At 41.3% G+C, this 21,994-nt stretch overlaps 1 protein-coding gene across 1 annotated transcript; it reads left to right on the top strand.

Moving 5' to 3' along the window:
* Positions 1–1,694: 1,694 nt before the first annotated feature.
* On the top strand, positions 1,695–21,768 carry LOC121325605 (enhancer of mRNA-decapping protein 4-like). The gene is made up of 29 exons (XM_041268412.1): positions 1,695–2,027; positions 2,793–2,994; positions 3,413–3,524; positions 3,629–3,728; positions 4,455–4,641; positions 4,812–4,959; positions 5,232–5,336; positions 5,570–5,679; positions 6,114–6,197; positions 6,484–6,579; positions 6,721–6,820; positions 6,929–7,109; positions 7,510–7,576; positions 7,831–7,922; positions 8,467–8,663; positions 10,464–10,552; positions 11,311–11,449; positions 13,023–13,501; positions 13,585–13,686; positions 14,343–14,483; positions 14,614–14,647; positions 14,873–15,053; positions 15,606–15,761; positions 16,226–16,341; positions 16,719–16,884; positions 17,121–17,307; positions 17,471–17,690; positions 18,125–18,288; positions 18,827–21,768. The coding sequence occupies exons 1-29, from the start codon at positions 1,943–1,945 to the stop codon at positions 19,017–19,019; spliced, it is 4,233 nt and encodes a 1,410-aa protein (XP_041124346.1). The 5' UTR covers positions 1,695–1,942; the 3' UTR covers positions 19,020–21,768.
* Positions 21,769–21,994: the final 226 nt, after the last annotated feature.

Genomic DNA, 21,994 nt, shown 5'->3' with positions numbered 1-21,994 from the left:
GAGGCATAAGCAATTAGGAAATAACACTTACTACCCAGGAACAAAAACTGTGTAACATAGTGTTATGTCCCTCCTTTTATGAACCTCTCTTTCAAGCTCTTAAAACCATTGTTGATCATGCTAATCTCGTATCTTGTAAAGAGCTTTGTGATGGTGGTCCACTATGAAATACGCTATATAAAATTTATTACTTGATATTCCAGCAACATCTGCTTTTGAAAAGACTGGTGTGGGGATGAGGGTTGCACAGACTCAGTCTACTGTGCTTCGCCTGTAAGCAATTGTAAAATACTTTAACACTTGATACCTTTTCAAAAACTTGCCTTTTTTCTGTGTTTTTGTTGTTGCTGTAATAGTTAGCACAACACTCTAAGCAGAAACAGCAATAGAAAACACTCAACCGGATATTAAACAGTTAATCTGCAAAGCTGGGGCTCCTTAGACACAACCCTAACAACAGCAACACATGTGGGGAAGAAGTGGAAACAGACATGAGAGCACCCATTATGTTCCCAGCTCTGGCACCTGTAAGGCAGGGCGTCTTCATGTGATGGACTGATCAAAACATGCACGAGTTAGCAGCGTGTGGATGGAAGTGGAATACTTTGGGGTCATCACATAGAATGTACTGTGCTGGAGAAGAGTACGGTGTGTGTCCCTAGCAATATTGCTCTGGGTAACCAGGTATGTAAGTAACAAGCAAAGCCCCATGCCATGCCAAAGATATCAATAACACTGTGCCATAGCCACACGTGCATAGCATGCAGACTGGGATATCAGCAAGGAGGGGTGGCCAGACTCGGACCTCCCAGTCCAACCCTTTTTCTTGAGCGTTTAGTTAAAGTCCCGTCCATGCCCTGAAGGAGTTCATTATCTCATTTGCCTTGTTAAAGCGTTCACGGTATGTAAATTAACCATTTAAGGAATATAGTTACGTTAAAAAAAAGTCACCAACAAGGATAATGTTAATGGAAAAATACTGAAGCATGCTGCATCAGCAAATAAACACCGGTGTATGTTATTCAACAAAGGGAGGGGGGAGAGAGAAAATCCTTTCAAAACCAGAATGTGGTCTGGTGGGGATGGATGACACGACTTTACATTAGTCTGTACTGGGCTGTGATTGTATCGACCGCACACTGCCCCAGTGTGGTATGTATGTATATATTCCCATGGAAATTGAAAAGCGATGTTAAAGGTGTCACGTTCTTGCACGTTATGAGACGTCTAATAAAATTGGTAGACTTTATTAAAAAAAACTAAAACAAAAAACAAAACAACTTTTAAATTGGTCTGGTGCTTTTTCTTATGTTTTTGCAATCATTTCAGTGAACATTTTTAAGGGAGATTGCTGTGCAAAGTTGCAGTGTCTACTTTGCGCCTCTCGTCCCAGCTCTCTATTATTAGTATCTTTCCACGGTGTAATGAGCCATATAATGACAAATTCACGCATAATAATAATAATAATAATAATAATAATAATAATAATAATAATAATAGCAGCCATGTTTCAGATATAAATCCTTGAACTGTAGGGTCAAGTAACGGGTTATTGGTCACCAAGCTGTAGATGTTATCATGTTCGGGGTAAGGTAAACCAATCTTTTTTTTGTATCTTGGTGTATGATGACATGCTTTGGGGTGGGCTGGTTCAATTAAAGTAAACACACGATTTAAGATGTTTGCACAGTAGCGGTAACAGCGCCAGTCTCTGCGACTCTGTACTCAAGAGGTAAGATTTGTAGCTCCAGCGGGTTTTGGGGAAGGAGTTTGAGCGCAGGCCGGAAGTTCAGGCGGTTGCTGATTTGTCGGCAAACACAGCGAGAAAACGACAGGGGCGAGAGAAAAGGGAAAAAGCAGAAACAACCAGAGGGTATTGAAACACACACAAGCAAAGAGAAAAAATATCTCATTTTCCGCCACCCGGACTCCCCCTTCTGCCATGGCTTCCAGCTCCAACATTGATATAGAGGATGCAACCCAACACCTTCGGGACATCTTGAAGCTGGACCGGCCCGGGAACAGCGGTGAGGAGACAGGGAGGGGGTTACTCGGAGAGGCCGGGTTGCGCCACTGGGCACTAGGCCGCAGAAAATGGGCTGGATGTGGTGAGGCTGAAGAAATAGTAATTTCAAGTGATATGTAAGCCTTTGAATGATACTTTTAGGGCGGTGCATGCTGACCTTGTTGGGCCTGTTTTAGTAACAAAGCCTCTACTTGTTGACAGAAATACGAGATTGCCACTTGGGAATGCACGTTTTATATTCTGGGAATGCACGTTTTATATTCTGGAATAGTGCAAGTATAATCGCTCTGTAGTTTGTTGTTGTTGTTATTGTGCATGCAGCCTTAAATAGGTCAGGTGCGTAGGAAATGCAAAATGAAGTTATGTATAGTTTTTAGTGGTTTAAAATGTTAGGTATTTGAACGTTAGTAAATTGCATAATCTGGGCACATGGACGTTGAGATTATGTTTTGTCGTGAGCGTTTGACATTTACTGACAACTCGTTATGCAAGTCAAACCTTTCGTTGTTTTAGGTGTTGCTTCGATACGCGCCTGATCCCATTTTCACTATGCTATTGCAATAATAAACACCAACGCTTTCGCCAATACATTTATTTTTTATAATCCCATAAATTGTATTGTCAGTCCAAAAAACAAAATTGGGCGGAAAATGTGTCGCATTTTATTGAACAACCGCTTGGCCGGTGATTTTTTTTCTCTCCGCGTTGTGTGTGTTTTTTCTTTTTTTTGGTAGAAAGGTTCCTAACGCACATCTCATTTCCGCAGTGACCCACGACTATGATCTGAACTTATTTGAGAAACATTTTCCAGATCGCTCAAATGAAACTCCAAAGAAGTCGACGTCTTTCAATGGGGAACTGAATGGCTTGATGGGAGCAGACCTCATAACAGGGGGAGACCCAGGGGCCTTGTCGGAGATGTCTCTCCATAGCCCAGATGACATCAACATGCAGGAGAGACAAACCATGTAAGATGGGCTTCATATGGGTTATTTTTCCAAGTTGGGGGAATTTTAAAATTAAACCCCAGTTGCAAAATAATAATAATGTAGACTTTTTCATGTGGCCTCAACCAAAAGGCATGCATTTTCTTTTGTCCAGCCAAGAGACTAATTAAAATACAATAATATGACTGGGGAATCCACTGGTTCTCAGTCAGGTGTTAAGTCTCAGGTGTTAGCAATCTGGGCAATTAAGCTCCTGCTGCCTTGCATTCTAGAGCCTATAGTGATATGGTGTAGTTGGCATTTAGTTCTGTTGTATTCTTAAACACCCTTCTATAGAATTACCTGTTGGCTTTAGATATTCCTCAAATCATTCTGGTAATGTGAATACAATGTGATCTTTAGGTCTGCTTTATTGATTCTCTCTCTGTCCCTCCTATAGCTGTCTCTCTGGAGAGGACAGCTCCACCTGCATCGTTATATCTGCCAGAGATGTGGAAATAGTGGCAAGCCATGACTCCAGCATCAACAGCAAGGCCAGAGGCAGTAACAAGGTAAACACACTGACTGTGTAGGGAGCATATGACATTTAACCTTTCCAGAGACGAGGCTTTCGTTTTAGAATGCATAAACTCCATGATGTTTCATTCTATTGCAGGTAAAAATCCAGCCTGTGGCAAAGTATGATTGGGAGCACAAGTACTACTATGGGAACCTGATAGCTGTATCCAACTCCTACCTTGCATATGCTATCAGAGGTGAGAACCATGACCTGTTTTCTCTAGGACGCTATTGTCCCTGGCTTTCAGTTGCAGTACAGTTGGGAGGTGTCTAGATTGCGTTATAAGGGCAGTTATGAAAGCTGAAGTCAAATATTGTTGCTTGGTTACCATTTCTCTTTAGTAAACAGGAAGTATAGATGTATGTTCTGCTTAGTCGTGCTGACAGCAGACTTGTTACTGTTTAGGTCAACTGCTGCATTACATTTACCAACCATATATTGCGTACCAGCTGTGTACAATAGCGTGACCACTTACAAGACACACATTTCCCTACGACCATAAGCAACACATTCAGTTGTGTGCCTTTCTTACTAGAACACTCATGGAAATAAGACTCCCTCCATGGTTTACATTGTGGTATGAGTTTTTTTCTACTGTAGGTTTTTACTCTGAGCCTAACCACCAATAACTAGTAAGTCTCAGATATGACAAGTGCATAGTAAAACCTTGAATGACTCAAAGCAGCAATTGATATAGATATATATATATGTGTGTGTGTGTGTATATATATATATATATATATATATATATATATATATATATATATATATATAGTATATATGTTTATATATGTGTGTGTGTGTGTGTGTGTGTTTATTTCTTCTTTGGTAAAGTAGTTCTTTCCAACATTTCACGATTGCTTAAACTTTCTGTTTTTTTTTCTTTCTGCTTTACTTCAATGTGTTTTTCACCCTGTATAAGGTGCAAACAGCATTGCTATGATCCGTGTGCTGAACGTAGGCACCGCAGAGCGCACTCTTCTGAAGGGGTTCACTGGCGGAGTGACAGATCTGGCCTTCGCTCATCTCAACTCTAATCAGCTGGCCTGCGTGGACGAGGCTGGAAGCCTGTTTGTGTGGCAGCTAACAGAGGAAAATGGGAAAATACAGTATCCTCTTCCAGCATTAGCCTTTATGTTATGCTGTTGGAAAGCTTCCACGAATGATGTAACACATACTTCTGTGTGCTTCAACTGCGCCTGTCTCGTTCATGTGATGTTGCTATACCAGGAATTGTTCTGCTTGTGTATTCTGTCTGTATTCTTAACTCTTATCACAGAGATGAGATTATTGTTCACGTCAAGAGGCCGGAGAGCACCCCATTGAACAGTAACAGGAGGATCATTTGGTGCCCTTTCATACCAGAGGAGAACGAGGAAAATGCAGAAGATGGATGTCAGACTCTGGCCTTGCTACACGAGGACAGGGTATTCTTCAGGATTCATTTGTTTTACCCAGATAATGCTCCAGTGCTCTGGTGCCCCTATCGTTTCAGTTTCTTCTTCAAAGCAGTATTGAGAGATTTGTATTTAATTTTTTCTTTAAGTATCTGTATTTCAGATGTTTTAGGTAAAGATCAAGGATCCAGTTTAGTAAAATCTTTGAAGGGGTGACAGAACCCAAACCAAATCCATGGAATAAACTGTGAATTTGGATCAATATTTTTTCCTAACTCCCTTGTTTTTGTATCTCTGCCTAGGCTGAAGTTTGGGATTTGGAAATCATTAGAAGCAACAACAGCTCATGGCCCATAGAAGCAACTGATTTCAAAGAAGGCTTTATCACTGTCAAAGGACACAACGCAGTAAGGAACAAAATCTTTTAAATAGTCTTTCAGTTATGTGCTTGGGGTGGGGTTCGAGGAAATGACTTGACATTTAAGCAAATGTTTTGTTTATTCACACAAATTGAAGTCTCGTATTCATTTGGTAACTGCTGCTTTTTTTTTTTTTTTTTTGTAATGTATTTATTTGTTTGAGCTGAAAGGCATTTCGAAAGTGTGCATACGCTTCAGCAGCGCTCTGTATTTCTCCTCAGCGTATCAGTGAAGGTGCCTTGTCACCTGACGGGACAGTCCTTGCCTCAGCCAGTCATGATGGATGCGTCAAATTCTGGCAGATCTACATTGAAGGACAGGATCAACCGAGGTAATTAACAAGCAAAGGAATCATTTTGCAGTGACTTGTCCCCACTTTCATGCACTCACTTTTACATTTCTGCAAATATCTGTTAGGCTTACTTTAATTGTTATTCAAAGGCTCACAGTAACTGTTCTAATTGGAGCTGCCTCCGACTAGTATAGTTGCTTCTCCTTTAGGTTCAATTATTGTTTAAAGTCAATTGCACATTGTATTTATTTAATTTGAATATGATCCAAAAATAATAAATCAGATGTGGCATTTACATCTACAATATTTCAAAGATGTGTTTGAGTTGTATAGTGACTAGAATGTGACTATCCAATTCAAGCTGGCTGTTTGAGTATTCAGTATAGTCACTCTGCTATTGTATGATTTAATAATAAAAAATAAAAAAAAAAAGTAAATAAAAGAATTGTAAACTGGGTTTTCTGTTTGAGTAGATGCCTTCATGACTGGAAACCCCACAATGGTAAACCACTGTCTTGCCTGCTGTTTTGCGACAATCACAAGAAGCAAGACCCTGAGTGAGTACTTGTATTTTTTGGATGTTAATACAGTGTGATGCAGTTTGTTTCTGGTTGAAGTCCACTGTGGTTTGGAAAGTTGTAAACCATTGAGTCAAGCTATATATGTTTTATTGGTCTGGAACTTGTCTCAATTTTGGAACTGCAGCTGAGAACTCAGCAGAATACTCAGATGCCATATAGCATTAAGGGCCTGTCTGAGCTGAATATTTCAGTGTTAGGAATATAGTGCCGTTTTGTTATTTTTTTTTAAACCCCTTTTGTTAAACTGTGTTCCTTCCATTAGAGTTCCATTCTGGAGATTCCTGATCACTGGTGCAGATCAGAACCAGGAGCTGAAGATGTGGTGCACTGTGTCCTGGACTTGCTTGCAAACTATCCGGTAGGGGGCACTGTTTACTCTGTATTGAGGTTTCAGGATCTAAAACCTTGCTTAACCTCTTGGCTGTTACTGTTAATATATACACACACACACAGAGCTTTGAAAAAGTGTATATTTGTTTATATTTGTGTGCACTTTCAGATTTTCACCGGATCCTTTTAACTCCGGTGTTCTTCCAAGTCTGAAAGCCAGTTTGGACCTTTCTGCTGAATACCTGATTCTGACTGATGTACAGAGGAAAGTAAGTGTGTTAAGTCGAGTGTGTCTTGTTTGATAAACAGGTGATTGCTGATGTGGAAGGTGTCCGTATGCATGTCCCCTTGCTGATCCCAGTGCATATCTGTTGCAGGTGCTGTATGTAATGGAGCTGCTGCAGGACCAGGAGAAGGGCAGAGCCAGTTTCACTGCCATCTCCGAGTTCCTGCTCACCCACCCTGTGCTGAGTTTCGGCATCCAGGACGTGAGCCGCAGCCGCCAGAGACACACGGAGGTCCTGCCGGCCGAGGAGGAGAGCGAGAGCATGACTGTGGGTAAGCACCGCCATGGAGCGCTACTTTACCAGGTGTGCAAAACCCAGCCGATCAGACTCCTCGACATTCATGACTCGCAGCTATCGTTGACACCCCTCTCCAGAAGGTGTATCTTAGCTTTTATACTATGATGGTTTGTTATATTTGCCAAAGTCCTCACTCTCAGACTACTGGCATGCCCAAGGCTTTTTGATCAAACTTTTGTATATTAGGATTCGCCCAATGTAGAATACACTGGGAAGTCCCTCCCATAGCAGCCACAATAAACCCTTTGTACAGTTACTGTCGGTTCTGGTTCAAGGCATCATAGAATGCTGCAGGAAGTCAAGTTTTATAGTTCAGCAGCTGGCTGGTACATGCCTTTTGAAAATGTTATTGCTTTTTTTTTTTTTCATTGCAGAAGGAAGTCAAGTTCCTTTGGAATCCAAAGCAGGGGTCCAGATAAAATTATACTGTGTGCACACGAAGTAAGCATTCAAATAAAAAAGCAATCCTGAAATGGGTTGTATACATAAATAACTTGTTTTTATTATTTAAACCCACAACTTATTTTTGTGTTGCAGCTATTTTTTCTTTCACTATGTAATCAATATTGTACTGGTATCCTTTATTTGGGGGTGTGCTGCACTTGAGGGAATGCAGTGAACCGATATAAGTCTGTTGACGAGCCCCACCAAACACCTTGCGCTCTACCAGGTGTGTTTCTCTTTCAATAATCCAGGTCACTCCAAGACGTGCAGATCTGGTTTCAGCCTTACCTGAGTTCTGGGAATTCCACATTTCTGCCTCCCTCTGGCTCACACAAGGACTTCAGTGAGTTTCTCAATTATATGTCTTTCATTAGAGCATATATATATGGCAATGTAGTTCTGTAGGATATTCATCACAAAACTCTGTGTAAAGTGCTTTAATAAAGTACATTTAAAATAAGATTTGTGAAACCAAGCCCCTTTGGGAAAATTTTGATTCTACCAGAAAGACCAAGATAGCACAGTTTTTAAGAGGGTCCCCAAGGCCCTAGTATTGCAGATTGAGAAGTGCTTACATTTGAGTACTAGGACACAGTATTCACCAAGTTCAATGAAAGTCGATTCGTCCTTGATAGCAGATTGCTGCACAGCAAGGTACTGTACGTTACATTGAAGAAGATGCAAGCCAAAAAGTTTATTTTCTTGACTTGCTTTCTTTATAGGTCTTACTTTTTACCTAAAATAAAAGCCCCCAGTTGTTGATCCAGTGTCAGTAAGGTGGAACTCCGGTCATGCCAGCCAAGTGTGACACCAGTGCTTGGTACAGGATTGACTGATTTGTTTAAGTGAGGAACTGGGATGTGGTTAATTAGTTCTTCTTGCTTCAGGTTTTGCAGACCACTTGACAGACATGAGCATGGAAGGGTTGGGCTCAGACAAGGAGTCGGGCCGCGGCTCTCCGCATGACCTCCGCAGGATATCCGACCTGCCCGCTCCAGCTGACTTCCTGTCCGCTACCAGCGACTTCAAACCCAAACTCATGACTCCAGATGCGTTCATGACTCCCAGCGGTTCAGCACAGCAGGTACCTGTGCCCAAGATCTTATCTGTCTTCTGTTGGTCCATGATGAGGATCAGCCAGTAAATAAATAATTAAAAGAACCCTTTGCGGTCCGTTTATTCAGCTCTTGTCAGCTGTGTCAGGTCCAGTTTATTTTCACACTTGCTGTTTATTTTATACGTGCTGTTGTTAAAAAAAAAAAAAAAAAAAAAAAAAAAAAAAAAAAAAAAAATTCCAGCGTAAAACATGTTTAAAAGGCATTGAATCGCCAGCCAAGCCCCACCCCTTGCTCGCTGTATTTTTCACATACCTCTTTGTAGATGTGTATACTGATAAATCCTCTCCTGATCACTCGTTTTATGATCAGACTCCTAAATAATGCGATCCAAGTCGTTATCTTATTACTATAACATCTGAAAAAGCTCTGCAAATGTTTGTGGTATTCTTTGAGCGCTGGATGCAAAAGCAGCTATCTCCTTTGTTTATGTCTGTGTTGTGTGTCTGTAGTGCATGGGGCTATGAGATTTTTGGCTTCGTTCGGCTCCAATCGGTCTCGCCCATTTGAAAGGTTTTCTCGGCTTTGTCCGGAGAAAAAACGACTAGAGACCTGGGGCCTGTTGCACAAAAGCGGTTTAAAAAAGCCAGGTTTAGTTTATCTGGTTTGAGTTAACAGGATATAACTTAGCAGGCTAACTCTTGCATAAACCAAGTTTAAGTTAATCTAGATTACTCAAGCCAGGTTAACATTACATAACATCTATGCGCGTGGAACGACCGAGTTTGTCATGGTAATCCTTTATTTTTAAACTTTTTTTTTTTTTTTTTACTGCTTCCGAACAACACATTTTAGTTTCAACATATGATAATATTAGATATTTAAAAAATATAAAAAAAAACCCACTACTGCTGTTAACACAGGATAGTATACAGTCCTATCCCGAGTACACAAGCACAAATACCAGGGCTTTTATTATTTAGATCACGCAGTATTCTGATTAATGAAAAATAAGATGTTTTTACCTTGTATATAAAACATTAAATATATATTATAATTATTACCTGCAAAAGCATAGAATGCCACCTTGTTCCGCTTCACTGGACCACATCTGGAAGATTTCACTAAGACTGGCAGCAACTTCTTCAGTGCAAGGTACACTTTCCTTAAGGCAAAGATATCCAGAGCCATATTAAGATTTTCAGCATTGCCGACTGTATACAAAAATGTTCCACAGCCGTAAATCTTGGAGCTATGCAGAGTATGGGTAAGGGCTCTGCTCCGTTGGGTTGATTGCTGAAGGGAGGGTCTTAGGAGATCTGCCAGATACAGGATCCCATCCCTAGAGAAGTAGTATTGCTCGTACAGGGTTGAATCTGGATTATTAATCGGATCCTGGCGATCACTGTACACCCTCTCCCTATGAAAAGCCTTTATAATTGGAGCACCGACATTTACCACTCTCGGTAGGTGAGAGCATATTTTTTTTTTCAGTTGTAAGTATCAGGATTAATCTTTGTTATCCTGCTCCAAAGCAGGTTTATTTAAGCGTGATAGGTTACCCTGGTTTTAAGCCTGGGTTGTTATGTTTTGTGCAACAGACTAAGCCTGACTTTCAAGATTAAACCTGGAAGTTATCAGGATAACTCTTTAAACCACTTTTGTGCAACAGGCCCCTGTGCTTGACGTCTTTTTTGATGATATCGGACTGGAAAGGGAATACTGTAATGTCGGACCTGGTCCAACACAGGACTGCAAAAGGTTAAGGCTTGATTTAGCTTATATACCTGCAGTTAACTCCCTGGTATGATTCTGTTTTGGGTCGGCAGATCTCGGCCTCTCCAGGCAGCAGTGCTAGCACCCTGACCGCAGTAACTGGAATGAGCAGCAGTTGTGTCAGCGACAGTGGAATGTCCAGGTAGGTAGTGCGGTGCTGTTTAAAAACCCTGAAATAATCCTGAAAAAGTACAAAGCTCGGAGAAATTGCAGCTGATTTTAATAAGGATATAATGCAGACATCTCCAGCTCATCTGCCTTTTTAGATGTCGCTACACCTTTTCCTGTTTTCCCATAATCTATAAATCAGTCTGGAATATGAGGTCTGATTGATCTGCTAGTATAGGCTCTGCTATTTAATGTTTGTGTGTGTAATATATGTTTTTAACAGCAGCAGATGTGTAATAAAATACGTTGAGGTGGCATTTAAGAAATGTTTAAATCCATGATGTTGTTGGCAAAAGTACCCCTTATAATTTCTAACCTTAGCAATGCAAGTGTATTAGGTGTTTAACATTAAGGAAGTCATAGAAGAACTATGTACAATATTCATAAAAATTAAAGCTGTAAATGAAGACTGCAAAAGTTTAGACCTGTAAATGTTTACTTTAACTTGTAGTGCTATCTTGCATTAATTTTATTATTTAAGGGTTACAAGATTGCCCCACTTAATATTGGATGTGTCATTTTGAATAACACCAAAAGCATAATATTACCAGGTGGACTCCATTAAACGTGTGTGATAGTCTAACTGTAAAACATGTTTTACAGAAGCATTTTACTGTATAATACATTTTCTAGCATTTAATGTAAATGTGTACAAAAATGCACATAACTTGCACTAGTACAGTTAATTTCCTATAGCTTGAGGACCCTATTGTGTTGCATCCTATGTTACAGGACTGGTGAAGAAATGACAAAGCTTTCCCTGGATAGCAGCATGACTCTCAGCAACAGCACTGGCATGCAGGGCAGCCCTCGGAACAACTCTATACTAATCCCTGGACTTTCTGACCAGCTGCCTTCCAAAACTGTCCAGGTATTTATGCGTCTAGGAGAATACCCACAGCTCCTTTAGGTTTTATTGTGAGAAATTGGCAGTAAATGTGGCAACATAAAATCTGTAATTGCAAAAGATCGCTAACGCAGTGAACTGTGTAATTTGTATCAAGACCTGTTTCATACTGCTCGCCTTTTAAGGGTATGCTGCATAATTACACTAACTCAGTGTGTTTGTAGTCTTGCCTGCAGGTCCTACTTTATTACTTTATTAGCTACAAGTCAATACTTTTCATTAAGTAAATATCTATCAATCGTACTCCTTTATAATACTGGACCCTAAGTGCTCTTGTATTTTAAATGTGGGTGCTATAGTAGGGCAGTTAATATTCTTAATCAATAACCGCGTTTTCAGTATCGCTCGTTAAACAATATTTTAATTTTAAGTTTATAAATCTAGGTTGTTACACAGGCAAATGTATTAACCAGGAATCTATTTTAAAACAAAGGAATTTTATTATTTATTCAATCTAATATGTTAAGAGAAATAAAAACGAGCAAAGCAGGTAATGCATTAACACAGTTGCACAATCAAGATTACATTAAACAACCTTACGACAACAATTTATCAATGAACTAGCAATGATAACATTCAAGCAATTGGTCAGAAACAACTTCTATAGCTTGTCTTAAACTAAGTTGCATGCAAGTACTATGGAAACCCATTCATAGTTTGCCATCAAGACAAGAAATAAACATTTCGGCTTGCATTCTTTAAACACAATGCTACATTCGTGAAATATCTGATTCCGTATCTTAAGATATTCTCTACTACTGCAGGCGACAGTATTACAGAAACCATTCTCTAAAATTACTTCACAATGAATACCACAGGTTACCAAAATGACACTCTAAACTCTATTTATACAGTACGATACCTGTTATCTAGTCACACAGTGTAAATATATTACTATGTGTCATACCCTGATAAGCATTAGCCTGATGCTTGTGCATTCATATAGTTCCGTTGTAGGTATAGCAGGACATCTTGAGGGAACCAGAGTGCCTGCCACACCAACGTGACTACTTTGCAGCCAGTTTGAAGGACCACATGAGTAGTTGTACACCTTACAACTTGGCAGTCATCTTGAAGGGGCTGTAATTAAGTTGCTAAAACTCTTGTCTTTTAAAGGGATTTTCAGAAGAAAGGGAGGACCAGAGTTTCTAATTGGCTAGTAATATCAGGGCCTAGACACTGTTTGAAGTAGAGGGGTCAATCGCTGTCGCCTGTGTCGGCCAGACTGAGTAGGTTACCTTGATTAATTGGCGATTACAGGTGTCTCCGCATTTTGCATACAGAGTAAATTATCTTGATTTAATTACTATGCATTAGTAGACTTAAGTTCATTACTGAGAATATCCATCAGTCTGCAATATGGCCTACAAAAACCTGAAATGTATTTCAGATCGTTTTTCTGAAATTCTGGAGAATTGGTCCTTTGTATAAACCCATGGCAGATTCCAGAAAGACTTCTTTGTATTCCAGTTTTTGAAGAACTTAGTTTTGGGTTAAATATGCCTCCTTTTGTGGTTTTGTATGTTTCTCTCTGTAGGTGATTCCTCCAGCTAACCCTCCCCTCTCCCTGGACCTCCAATCCATCGAGCCCCTCCTGATACCCCAGGCCTCTCCGACCCGCGAGCGCTCTCCCGACGTCATTTCCTCTGCCTCCACGGCCATGTCCCAGGATATCCCTGAGATCGCCTCAGAGACCCTGCAGCGTGGGCTGGCTGCTTCAGGGGGCCTGCCTGCCGAGGTCCTGGAGCCCACCCTCCAGTCGGACAGCATGGCCTCTGCTGCCTCGGCCCTACATCTCCTGTCCCCCAGGAACCGGCACAACTCTGAGCACAGCCACCACTCCCTGGACATGGGCTCTGGGGAGGCGGAGCGGCTGTCCAGCACCCCCTCCCTCCTGGAGACGGCTCTCTCGCAGGAGAGCGCAGCGGCCGCGGCTGCAGCAGACAACAGCGGGAGCCAGCCCTGGCCTGCTGCCCCTGATATTACCAGGGAGACCAGGAACAGCCTGATTGACAGGTGAGCAGCATGCCACAGCATACTTATAAAAATTTGATATTTCTACACATTTTTAGTGTCTATCTTTTACTACTTTTCTGCAGCTCGCGTGGCGATGTGAAAGAGAAGCACAAGGCTTCCCCATCCCACAGACACGCCTACCACCTCCCCCAGCACGACAGTCAGGATGCCAGCGCAGAGCAGAGGTAACTGCAGATAGCTAATCCAAGGACACCAGCCGAGCTCTAACACAGCTCAGGTGTTACCCTGTTTCTATTAACTCTTTGCAGTCCATTTATTCAGCGCTTGTCAGGCACGTCGGGTCCAGTTTATTTCATGTGAACTAGATTATTTAAACAGGTTTAAGAGGCATTGAATCGCAAAAGGACGCTCACTACTGTATCTCCAGCCAAGCCCCACCCTTTGCTCGCTGTATCACATACCTCTTCATAGTCGTACATACTGATAAATCATCTCCTGATCACTAGTTTTATCACTAAACTCATCAATGATGCGATCCAAGTCATTATTTTATTACTATAGCATCTCAAAGCTCTGCAAATGTCTGATATTCTTTGAGCATTGGATGCAGAAGCAGCTACCTCCTTTATGTCCATGTTATCTCTAATGCATGGGGCTATGAGATGCCCTTTCTGTAACTATTTATTTATTTATATATATTCTGTTTCATTCGGCTCCTATTGGTCTCACTCGGCCATTGAAAGGTTTAGTCATTTTTTCTCCAGAAAAAGCCGAGAAGAAACCTGTGCTTTGCATCTTTTTGATGTCGGGCAAGGTCCCACATCGGACTGGAAAGGGTTAAAACGTGCCTTGATTTTTGTTGTCTTTCTTCCATTTACAGTGATCACGATGATGAAGTTGCAAGCCTTGCATCCTCCTCAGGAAACTATGGTTCCAAATCCACCCACAGACTACCTGTGGAATGGAAATCCTCTCCACGGGGTTCCCCAAAATTAAAGAGAAAGAGCAAAAAGGAGGAGGGGTAAGTATTCAGCATGCATAACATAAAATATACAATGTAGATGTTAGGTTGTTCTATCTGGAAGGGTATTCAATGTTTCTGCAGCAATATCCCCACCCCAATTGACTTTGTTTTTGTTTTATTTCATTAGGGATGTTGCTCAGGCAAGGTCATCTGATCATCAGGTAGGCCATTCTTCAGCTACAGTGTTTTTATAATAAACTAAATGCATTTAAGGAAAAAATAAATCCCAACAAAAAAAGGTGCAGTAATGATCTTTTCAAAATGTGAAAACTGTTAATGAATGACGTGGTTGAACGAATGGATGTGCATACTGTTGAACCTGTGGAAAGGTCAAGAACCTTTTTGATATAAACAGTGTTTCTGACTGGAAAGGCCTGCATTTGCAGTTGAACACTGAGCTGCAGGAGGAGCTGCTGTCCCTGGTGCGCTGTCAGCAGAGGGAGATCTCGGAGCTGAGGCAGAGCCAGCTGGAGCTGATGCAGAGGCTCACCAACCACATGGATGCCGTCCAGAGCTCCATCATGGGCCATGTGGAGCGAGTGATGATCACCCAGCAGGAGCAGGAGCGTATCCTTCACATGGCACCAACAAAATAGTAACGACTCCCATAGAAGACACCTGGTGTCACGAATTAATTCGTAGGGGACTTGTTAGAAGGAAAACAAGTAAAAACACAACTTGCATCCTGTATCAAAGGCTTTTAACAGTTACCATAAAAGCCATTTTTGAGCCTTTGTGTGCCTCTGAGCCAATATGCTATCCAGTCTTGCCTTTGAAAAGCAGACTTCACCAGTTGACAGCAGCTGTCTTATTAGGGTAGCTGGACACCTACCCTAATTTTAAAATGCAGGCAAACCCTGATAAAAGCAGGTTTTTTTTATTTTATTTATTTTTTTGTTCAGCAATTCAAACAGAATTCCAAAGCATCCCCCTAGTGTAAAACATTAAACACATGCATTACATTTCTTTATTTGTGAAAGTTACTTCATTGTATTTTGTGGGGATTTTTTGGAAAATAGTTTTTAAAGTGCAGAATTCTTGTAATTAGTATGAGAACCTCAAATTCCAATGCGTTTACGATTTTTAGTTTTTGTGTTCCTTGACTGGTTCCCTTCATAGAAAGGAGAATGGAGCTGATCCTGGCCGATGGGCACGACCGCAACAGACAGTTCCAGGAGCAGTTGTCTCAGCAGCTGTCGCAGTCTGTCTCCAACACCCTGTCCAGCAAGCTGGATAAGACCATCCGGGATGAGATGAAGAAGACCATACCTCAGTGTGAGTCTCTGACCAGGATGTGATTTAGACGAGACATGTATAAAATACTACCAGCATTAAATACTCCTTGGTCTCATACCTACTGCTGTGATGGATCCCTGTTTAGATTTCTACCTTTTGCTTGGATCTTGGAATATCTGTCAGTCACTGAAGTAGGATTGCAGAAAGCCGTTTATCAATTGGTTCATCTCCCATCTATCTTTTGTAGAGTATTTGTTTATCACCATCCATCCAAATATTAACAGAGATAGTTCTGGAGAGAAACATGCCTGTACACTTAGTGTTACAGAAACGTGCCCTTTGTGAAGTGCGTCTCAATATCCCCCACTTTTTTCGATGACTATAACGAGTTTGTGGTGGAACTGGGTAGATTAGGGTTTTCACTCTCAACAGATTTTGAATAAACACTGCTGAGTTTTTTGTAGTATTTCTGTTATGCAAGTCGACTGACTTTTTTTTTGCAGCTATATCCAAGAGCCTGGAGCCAGTCACAGGTCAACTGAGCAACACAATTGCAGCTAAACTCGCCGCAGTGGAGGGAACACTGAAAGAGAACATTTGTATTGGTTTACCACCTTCAGTTTCCATTCCGCAATGTTGTGGCTTAGACTACCCTGAACTCAGGAGTCCTGATTGCAATAAATGGGTTGGTGTGTTTGTTACTTTTTGAAAAAAGCCTAATCTCGGGGGATGCCGTTGGGCCCCCGTCTTTATCTTGAGAAATAGAGAAATAGTAAAAGGTATCATTATGCAGGACAAAACTGAAATTCTCATGCTGACTGTAACTTGGATGAAAGATGAAGTATGGAAGAGAAGTCAATCATCCTGTTTTTGCTGCTAAAGAACTACAACTAGGATATGAAGCCCAGCTCTTATTTAAAGTTTGTTATTTAAAATCTAGTTCACATCTGCAGCATTGGTCTACATATTGCTTATTTAAGCCATTTCTTTCTAAAGAACACTACAGATGCAATTGGGAGAGCGGCAGCAGATGCTTTACAGGGACCCATCCAGGCGGCATACAAGGAGGCTTTCCAGAGCATAGTGTTGCCAGTCTTTGAGAAGGGCTGCCAGTCCATGTTCCAGCAGATCAATGACAGCTTTAAGAGTGGAACACAGGAATGTAAGTAATATGTGACTGATGGTTATTAGACTTAGATATTGGCTTTTTCAAATCTGTAGACTTTCAAAATAGAGCCCACCCTGGCCCCTCTTTTTAAAATAAAATTTAAATGTAAATCAAGTTGTATAACTTTCAGCTTGCTCGAACTGTACAGCTGCTAACCCTAGGGATAATGGTGAATAGATGTTTAGTGTGTTCTGGTTTTGTTTACTTTGTTTTTTGTCTGTTTCACATAGATATCCAGCAGCTTGAAGGCCATCTGAAAAACAAGAAGTTACGGGAGCATGATGTTCGGGACCCTATGATGGGGCTACTACAACAGATGATCGACACTTTCCAGAACACCACGGACCAGCTGCCTTCCAATATCACAGCCAGTGTGCGCTCCGAAGTGCAGCACCAGCTACACATCACGGTTGGAAAGTGAGTTGTTATTGTTGAAGTAATGCAGTTGCATTAAATGTTTTAATTGGTCTATAAATTGAACAAATACCCTCAGCATAGTTCCAAGTAGTTTTGACCTTTTTGGGTTTCTTCCGATATTGAATTATTGATGGATTTATTTTTTCTGCTCCTGTGTTTTCAGCCTGCAGGACTCTATCTTGACCCAGGTTCAGCGCATTGTGAAGGGTGAGGTGAGCATGGCCATGAAGGAGCAGCAAGCTGCAGTCACCACCAGTATCATGCAGGCAATGCGCTCAGCTGCTGGGACGCCCATCCCGTCCTCGCATCTCGATTACCAGACCCAACAGGCTAACATCCTCCAGCTGCTGCAGCAAGGGCAGCTCAACCAGGCTTTCCAGCAGGTGGGTGCATCTTCAGGTTCAAGCTGCTCTTGCAGATGTGTGCTTGGTAATATCGGAAATACACTCGGTAACGGCACCTTAGAAGGACCGGTCTAGGAGGTTTGGGTTTGGTGTCACGCTGATGTGGGGCATGTTCTATGATTTCCTTTGATTACTCTGCTCTGGAAAGCCAGGCAAACTGCATCATTTAGTATTTGTTTCAGACAATGGTCCCTGTAACCCCAGCATGAGTGGATTTGAATACACGTTTGACTTGGTTACTATTCCTGATATGAAAGCACAGACTTATCAAGGATAAGAAGTCACATGCTGTACGTCATTCTTGCCAGCTATTGTGGGTGGCTTTGCAGTGGCCTTGACATGTAAAGACTGCAGCCCAGATTGTTGGATATGGGCACCCAGTAACCCTTTGTGAATGTTCCTCTGAACAACAGGCACTGTCTGCTGCTGACCTGAACCTGGTTCTCTATGTGTGTGAGACGGTGAACTCCCAGCAGGTTTTTGGACAGAACTCCTGTCCACTTATCCAGCCTGTGCTGCTGTCGCTCATTCAGCAACTCTCTACTAATCTGGCTACCAGGACTGAACTCAAAATCAGGTATGTTGTTCTTGGGTTGCATTCGGTCGGTCGTAATACATAGCAGGGGTTTGCACCATCTCTCTAATGTGGTGCTGAAATACAGGTCCCATGGCTCTTGTAATAGAGATTCACCAGTATGCTGTGCAATTGACAAACAAGAATAGAGTAGTAATAAGCCCTTGTCGGGCACAGAATGCCCCTGTTATAGTGTCGTCCTTTACATCCTTAACCATGCTACCAGATGTATTTTATATATATATAATTGATCCTTTTTGCACAAAGCCTTCCTGTTAAAAAAAAAAAATTAGAAAAAAGATTTAATGTGATGTTAATAGAGATTAATAGCTTTCTTAAGCCGGCAGATTAACATTCTGATAGTTATTTATGGTGTTAGATTGGTCTGTAGATGAGAAACTGGAATTGTGCTTATGCATAGTACAGTACCATCTGGTACAAAAAAAAACAAAACGCATGTGTTTGTCCCTGTCATACAAGTGTATTTTCAGCCTGCATTACTGTGTTTTTCTGGGGGGGGTGGGGTGGGTGTATCTTGCAGTTACCTGGAGGATGCAGTGATGAACCTGGACCACGGTGACCCGGTCACTCGAGACCACATGAGCTCCGTCCTCAGCCAGGTCCGACAGAAGCTGTTCCAGTTCCTGCAGGCAGACCCCCACAACGTGCTGAGCAAGCGGGCACGGCGGCTCATGATGATGCTGCAGGGGCTCGTCAACCATGGCATGAGCTAAACCAAGGGAACAGCACCCCTCTCCGTCTGCAACAGCACTGCTAGACACAAACGCTGGAGACAGGGCTTGCAGTGCAGTAACCCATAGCTGTAGCAAACTGAATGGAGGAAATGTAATCCCATTTTATATTAAGAGGCCATCTTCTTGACGACAAGACATGGTGTTCTGTGTTGTGTTTTTGACATTTCATCCTAATGTCACCGTTTCTAACCTACCCCGAAGAGTCAAAGACTGTACTGGGTTCAACGTGAACAGGAGTAGCACATATTTTGTTTCTAAGTAACCTGAATTTCTATTTCCAGCCATGTGCCATTATAATGTGACTTTTTTTTTTTTTTTTTTTTTAATCATTCAAAGTAAACACAGAATAAAAGACTTTTCACATTTTTGATTCTCAAGTGCAGTACTGTAAAAAATGTCTTGCATTGCAGAGAGAGGAGAGGTGATTTTTTTTATTTGACTAACCTTAAAAAAACTATTAAATCGCAAGCTTTCAAGACCTCGGCTCTCCTCTTCGGGCGAAAGTAGAGAAAGATTGCACCTATCATTTCAAATAGAAGCGTTGCCTTGGTGCAGTGTATGGGAAAATGTTTTGGCTTAATCACTATTGTTCCAGTTTCTTCCTCTGATATGCAGTGGTGCGATACAGCACAGTGGCGTATGCTGCAAAGCTTTTTTGTTTAAGAGGGTGATTTATACCCAGTCTGCATGTTAAGTGTCAGTGTTGTTATTGAAGGGTTGCTGGTAGTTTTGATAGTGGAGCTCCTGGCTGGTTTCATTTTCCTTGTTTCCTTTGGCCAGAGAGGAGGCTTAAAGCATCAACTGTTTCAGCTGTAATGCTTTGGGCAGGCACCAGGTGGCAGTTCTGTGTGGCTATTGAATGAATAATCAGTAGGCTTGCAGGGTCAGAGTTTCCTCAAAACTTCCATTAGGTAGATGACACTGGTGTGTCCAATCCTTCAAATTTTATATGAAGTACCTAATGTTTAATCTTGTTTGTTTTGGAGCACTTGGGTGGAATCTGGCAGTCCAAATCCTGTACATTAGGAGCCTGTATGTGTGGAATTGTGGCCTTGCTGTTAATCGCAGGAAAACTAGGATGTAAATTGCATTTGTCATAGTGACTGCATGCAAAATCTCCTAAGCTTGCCAGTGCAGACATGCAGATTTGTGATGCAACATGGTTGTATGTAAATTCCTGGGGCAGAGGTCCACTGTGGGGAGCTTTTGTCTGCATTTTCTAACCGTAGCCCTGCTTTGTGACCATATTGTAAAATTTGTAAAAACTTTAAATTCTTCTTTCATTTTATAATCAGTCAGTACTGTTGGTCCAGTCTGGCATTTTTTAATGCTGTAGAAAGTCTTCTGGAGTATTAATGTCTGTTACAACAGATGGTCTTTCACTCAGGTGCCTGAATCATGTGGCGATTTCCACCTTTTTTCCTTTCGTATCGTGTACTGCAGTAATTGAGAGCGCTGGCAATTCTCCTCTTACCCCAGCCAGCAGCATTATTTTTGGTTGCAAGATTCCTGATTGCAGCAGAGACCAACCTGGAATCCAGATGCTTTTTGTTCTGTTCCAGTTTTTAAAATCAAACGCTAATTTTGTCCAGACCTTATTTTCCTTTTATTCATATATAGAAATATAGGACTTCAGACATCCTTGATTGACTGGCTTAATATGTTATTGGTTTTTATAGAGTTGTTTTGTGCCTACGGAAGAAAAAAAAAGTACATGTGCTATGAAAAGTATAACTCTTTGTTTTATTATTCTATCAGTCACTGTTAACCTCCTCAAGACACTGGAAAAAACTGACCTGTTTTGTCATTAAATTTGACTTTCTTTTTGTTGTATTATTGTTCTAAAGCCTTAATGGAGATGTACATGTTTTAACCCGAGCACAGTGACAGGTCCTCGTTGTTGTGGGTTTTTTTTTTTTTTATTTATCTAAAAGTGCCTTTGTAAATCGTAAAGTTCTTGGGTATTAAAGAAATCAAAGGGAGATATTTTGAGGGGAGGGAACACAGCTTGAATGATAAGTGTAAGGGTTAAACTAGGTCCCTTTTTAAAGTTTTATTAAATAGTTTTTATTTGAATCAATAACTTCAGATTCTATTTGGGTTTTATTCCCAATAGATTTGTTTTAACGTTGCTTTTTTTTTTTCATTCCCATATGCTTTGTCAGGTCCCCTAAACTGATCCACAGTAGCCATGGCAGAGTGGTGGGCTACTCTAGCAGTGGAATGATTAGTTCTGTGGAAGGTTTGCTTCAGGTCCGCGGTCGGTCATATTGTCTGTTACCTGTTATTGATGTGGAAGGGTCTTCTGTTCATGGTGGGTTTATTACGAGGCTGCAGCACTGGTGCGTGTTCCAGGATTAAAGTCTGTAGTTTCTTCTTCTAAGATTTACTGCTTGTTGGCACACAGGTATTTGGTAGCATTGCATGCAGTTTTTTTTTTTTTCTTTTGGCCCGTACCACCAGAAGGGCCCATCTCGATATCCAAGTCTGTTGAACTCTAATGATGTGCTCGTCTTCTGGGTAAAGTCCAGCCTGCCCACAGAGGCACATACCCAGGCTGGGGGAATCTGTATCTGCAGCACAGAAACAACATGCTAATTGCAATGCTGTTTGACTTGTCTCTTTTTGAAGTGCATACAACAGATAAAGTACAATCTGAATACACGGGGGGGACTAATTGCTGCTTACCCAAACTGAGGATGGTATTTCTTTTACCGGGGGGGGGGGGGGGGGGGGGGGGGGGGGGGTAGCACAAACAAAACAAAACCCCACACTTGAGTTCAGTTTGACCATGCTATAGGTTCAGTTGGGGTAAACTGATTAAAGACACAGGCTGTTGTTGTTGCTGTTAAAAGTTGGAAAAACCCATGGTTCTGTTTTTTTTTTTTTTTTTTGTTTTTTTTTGTTTTTACATAAAAACACACACTATAGTAATAATACATGTTCAGTAAAGA

This window comes from Polyodon spathula, chromosome 13 (genome assembly GCF_017654505.1).
Source record: "Polyodon spathula isolate WHYD16114869_AA chromosome 13, ASM1765450v1, whole genome shotgun sequence".
NCBI classification, from domain to species: Eukaryota; Metazoa; Chordata; class Actinopteri; order Acipenseriformes; family Polyodontidae; genus Polyodon; species Polyodon spathula.
The sequence above is the reverse complement of the archived record's forward strand: the minus strand, read 5'-3'. Positions and strand labels throughout refer to the sequence as shown.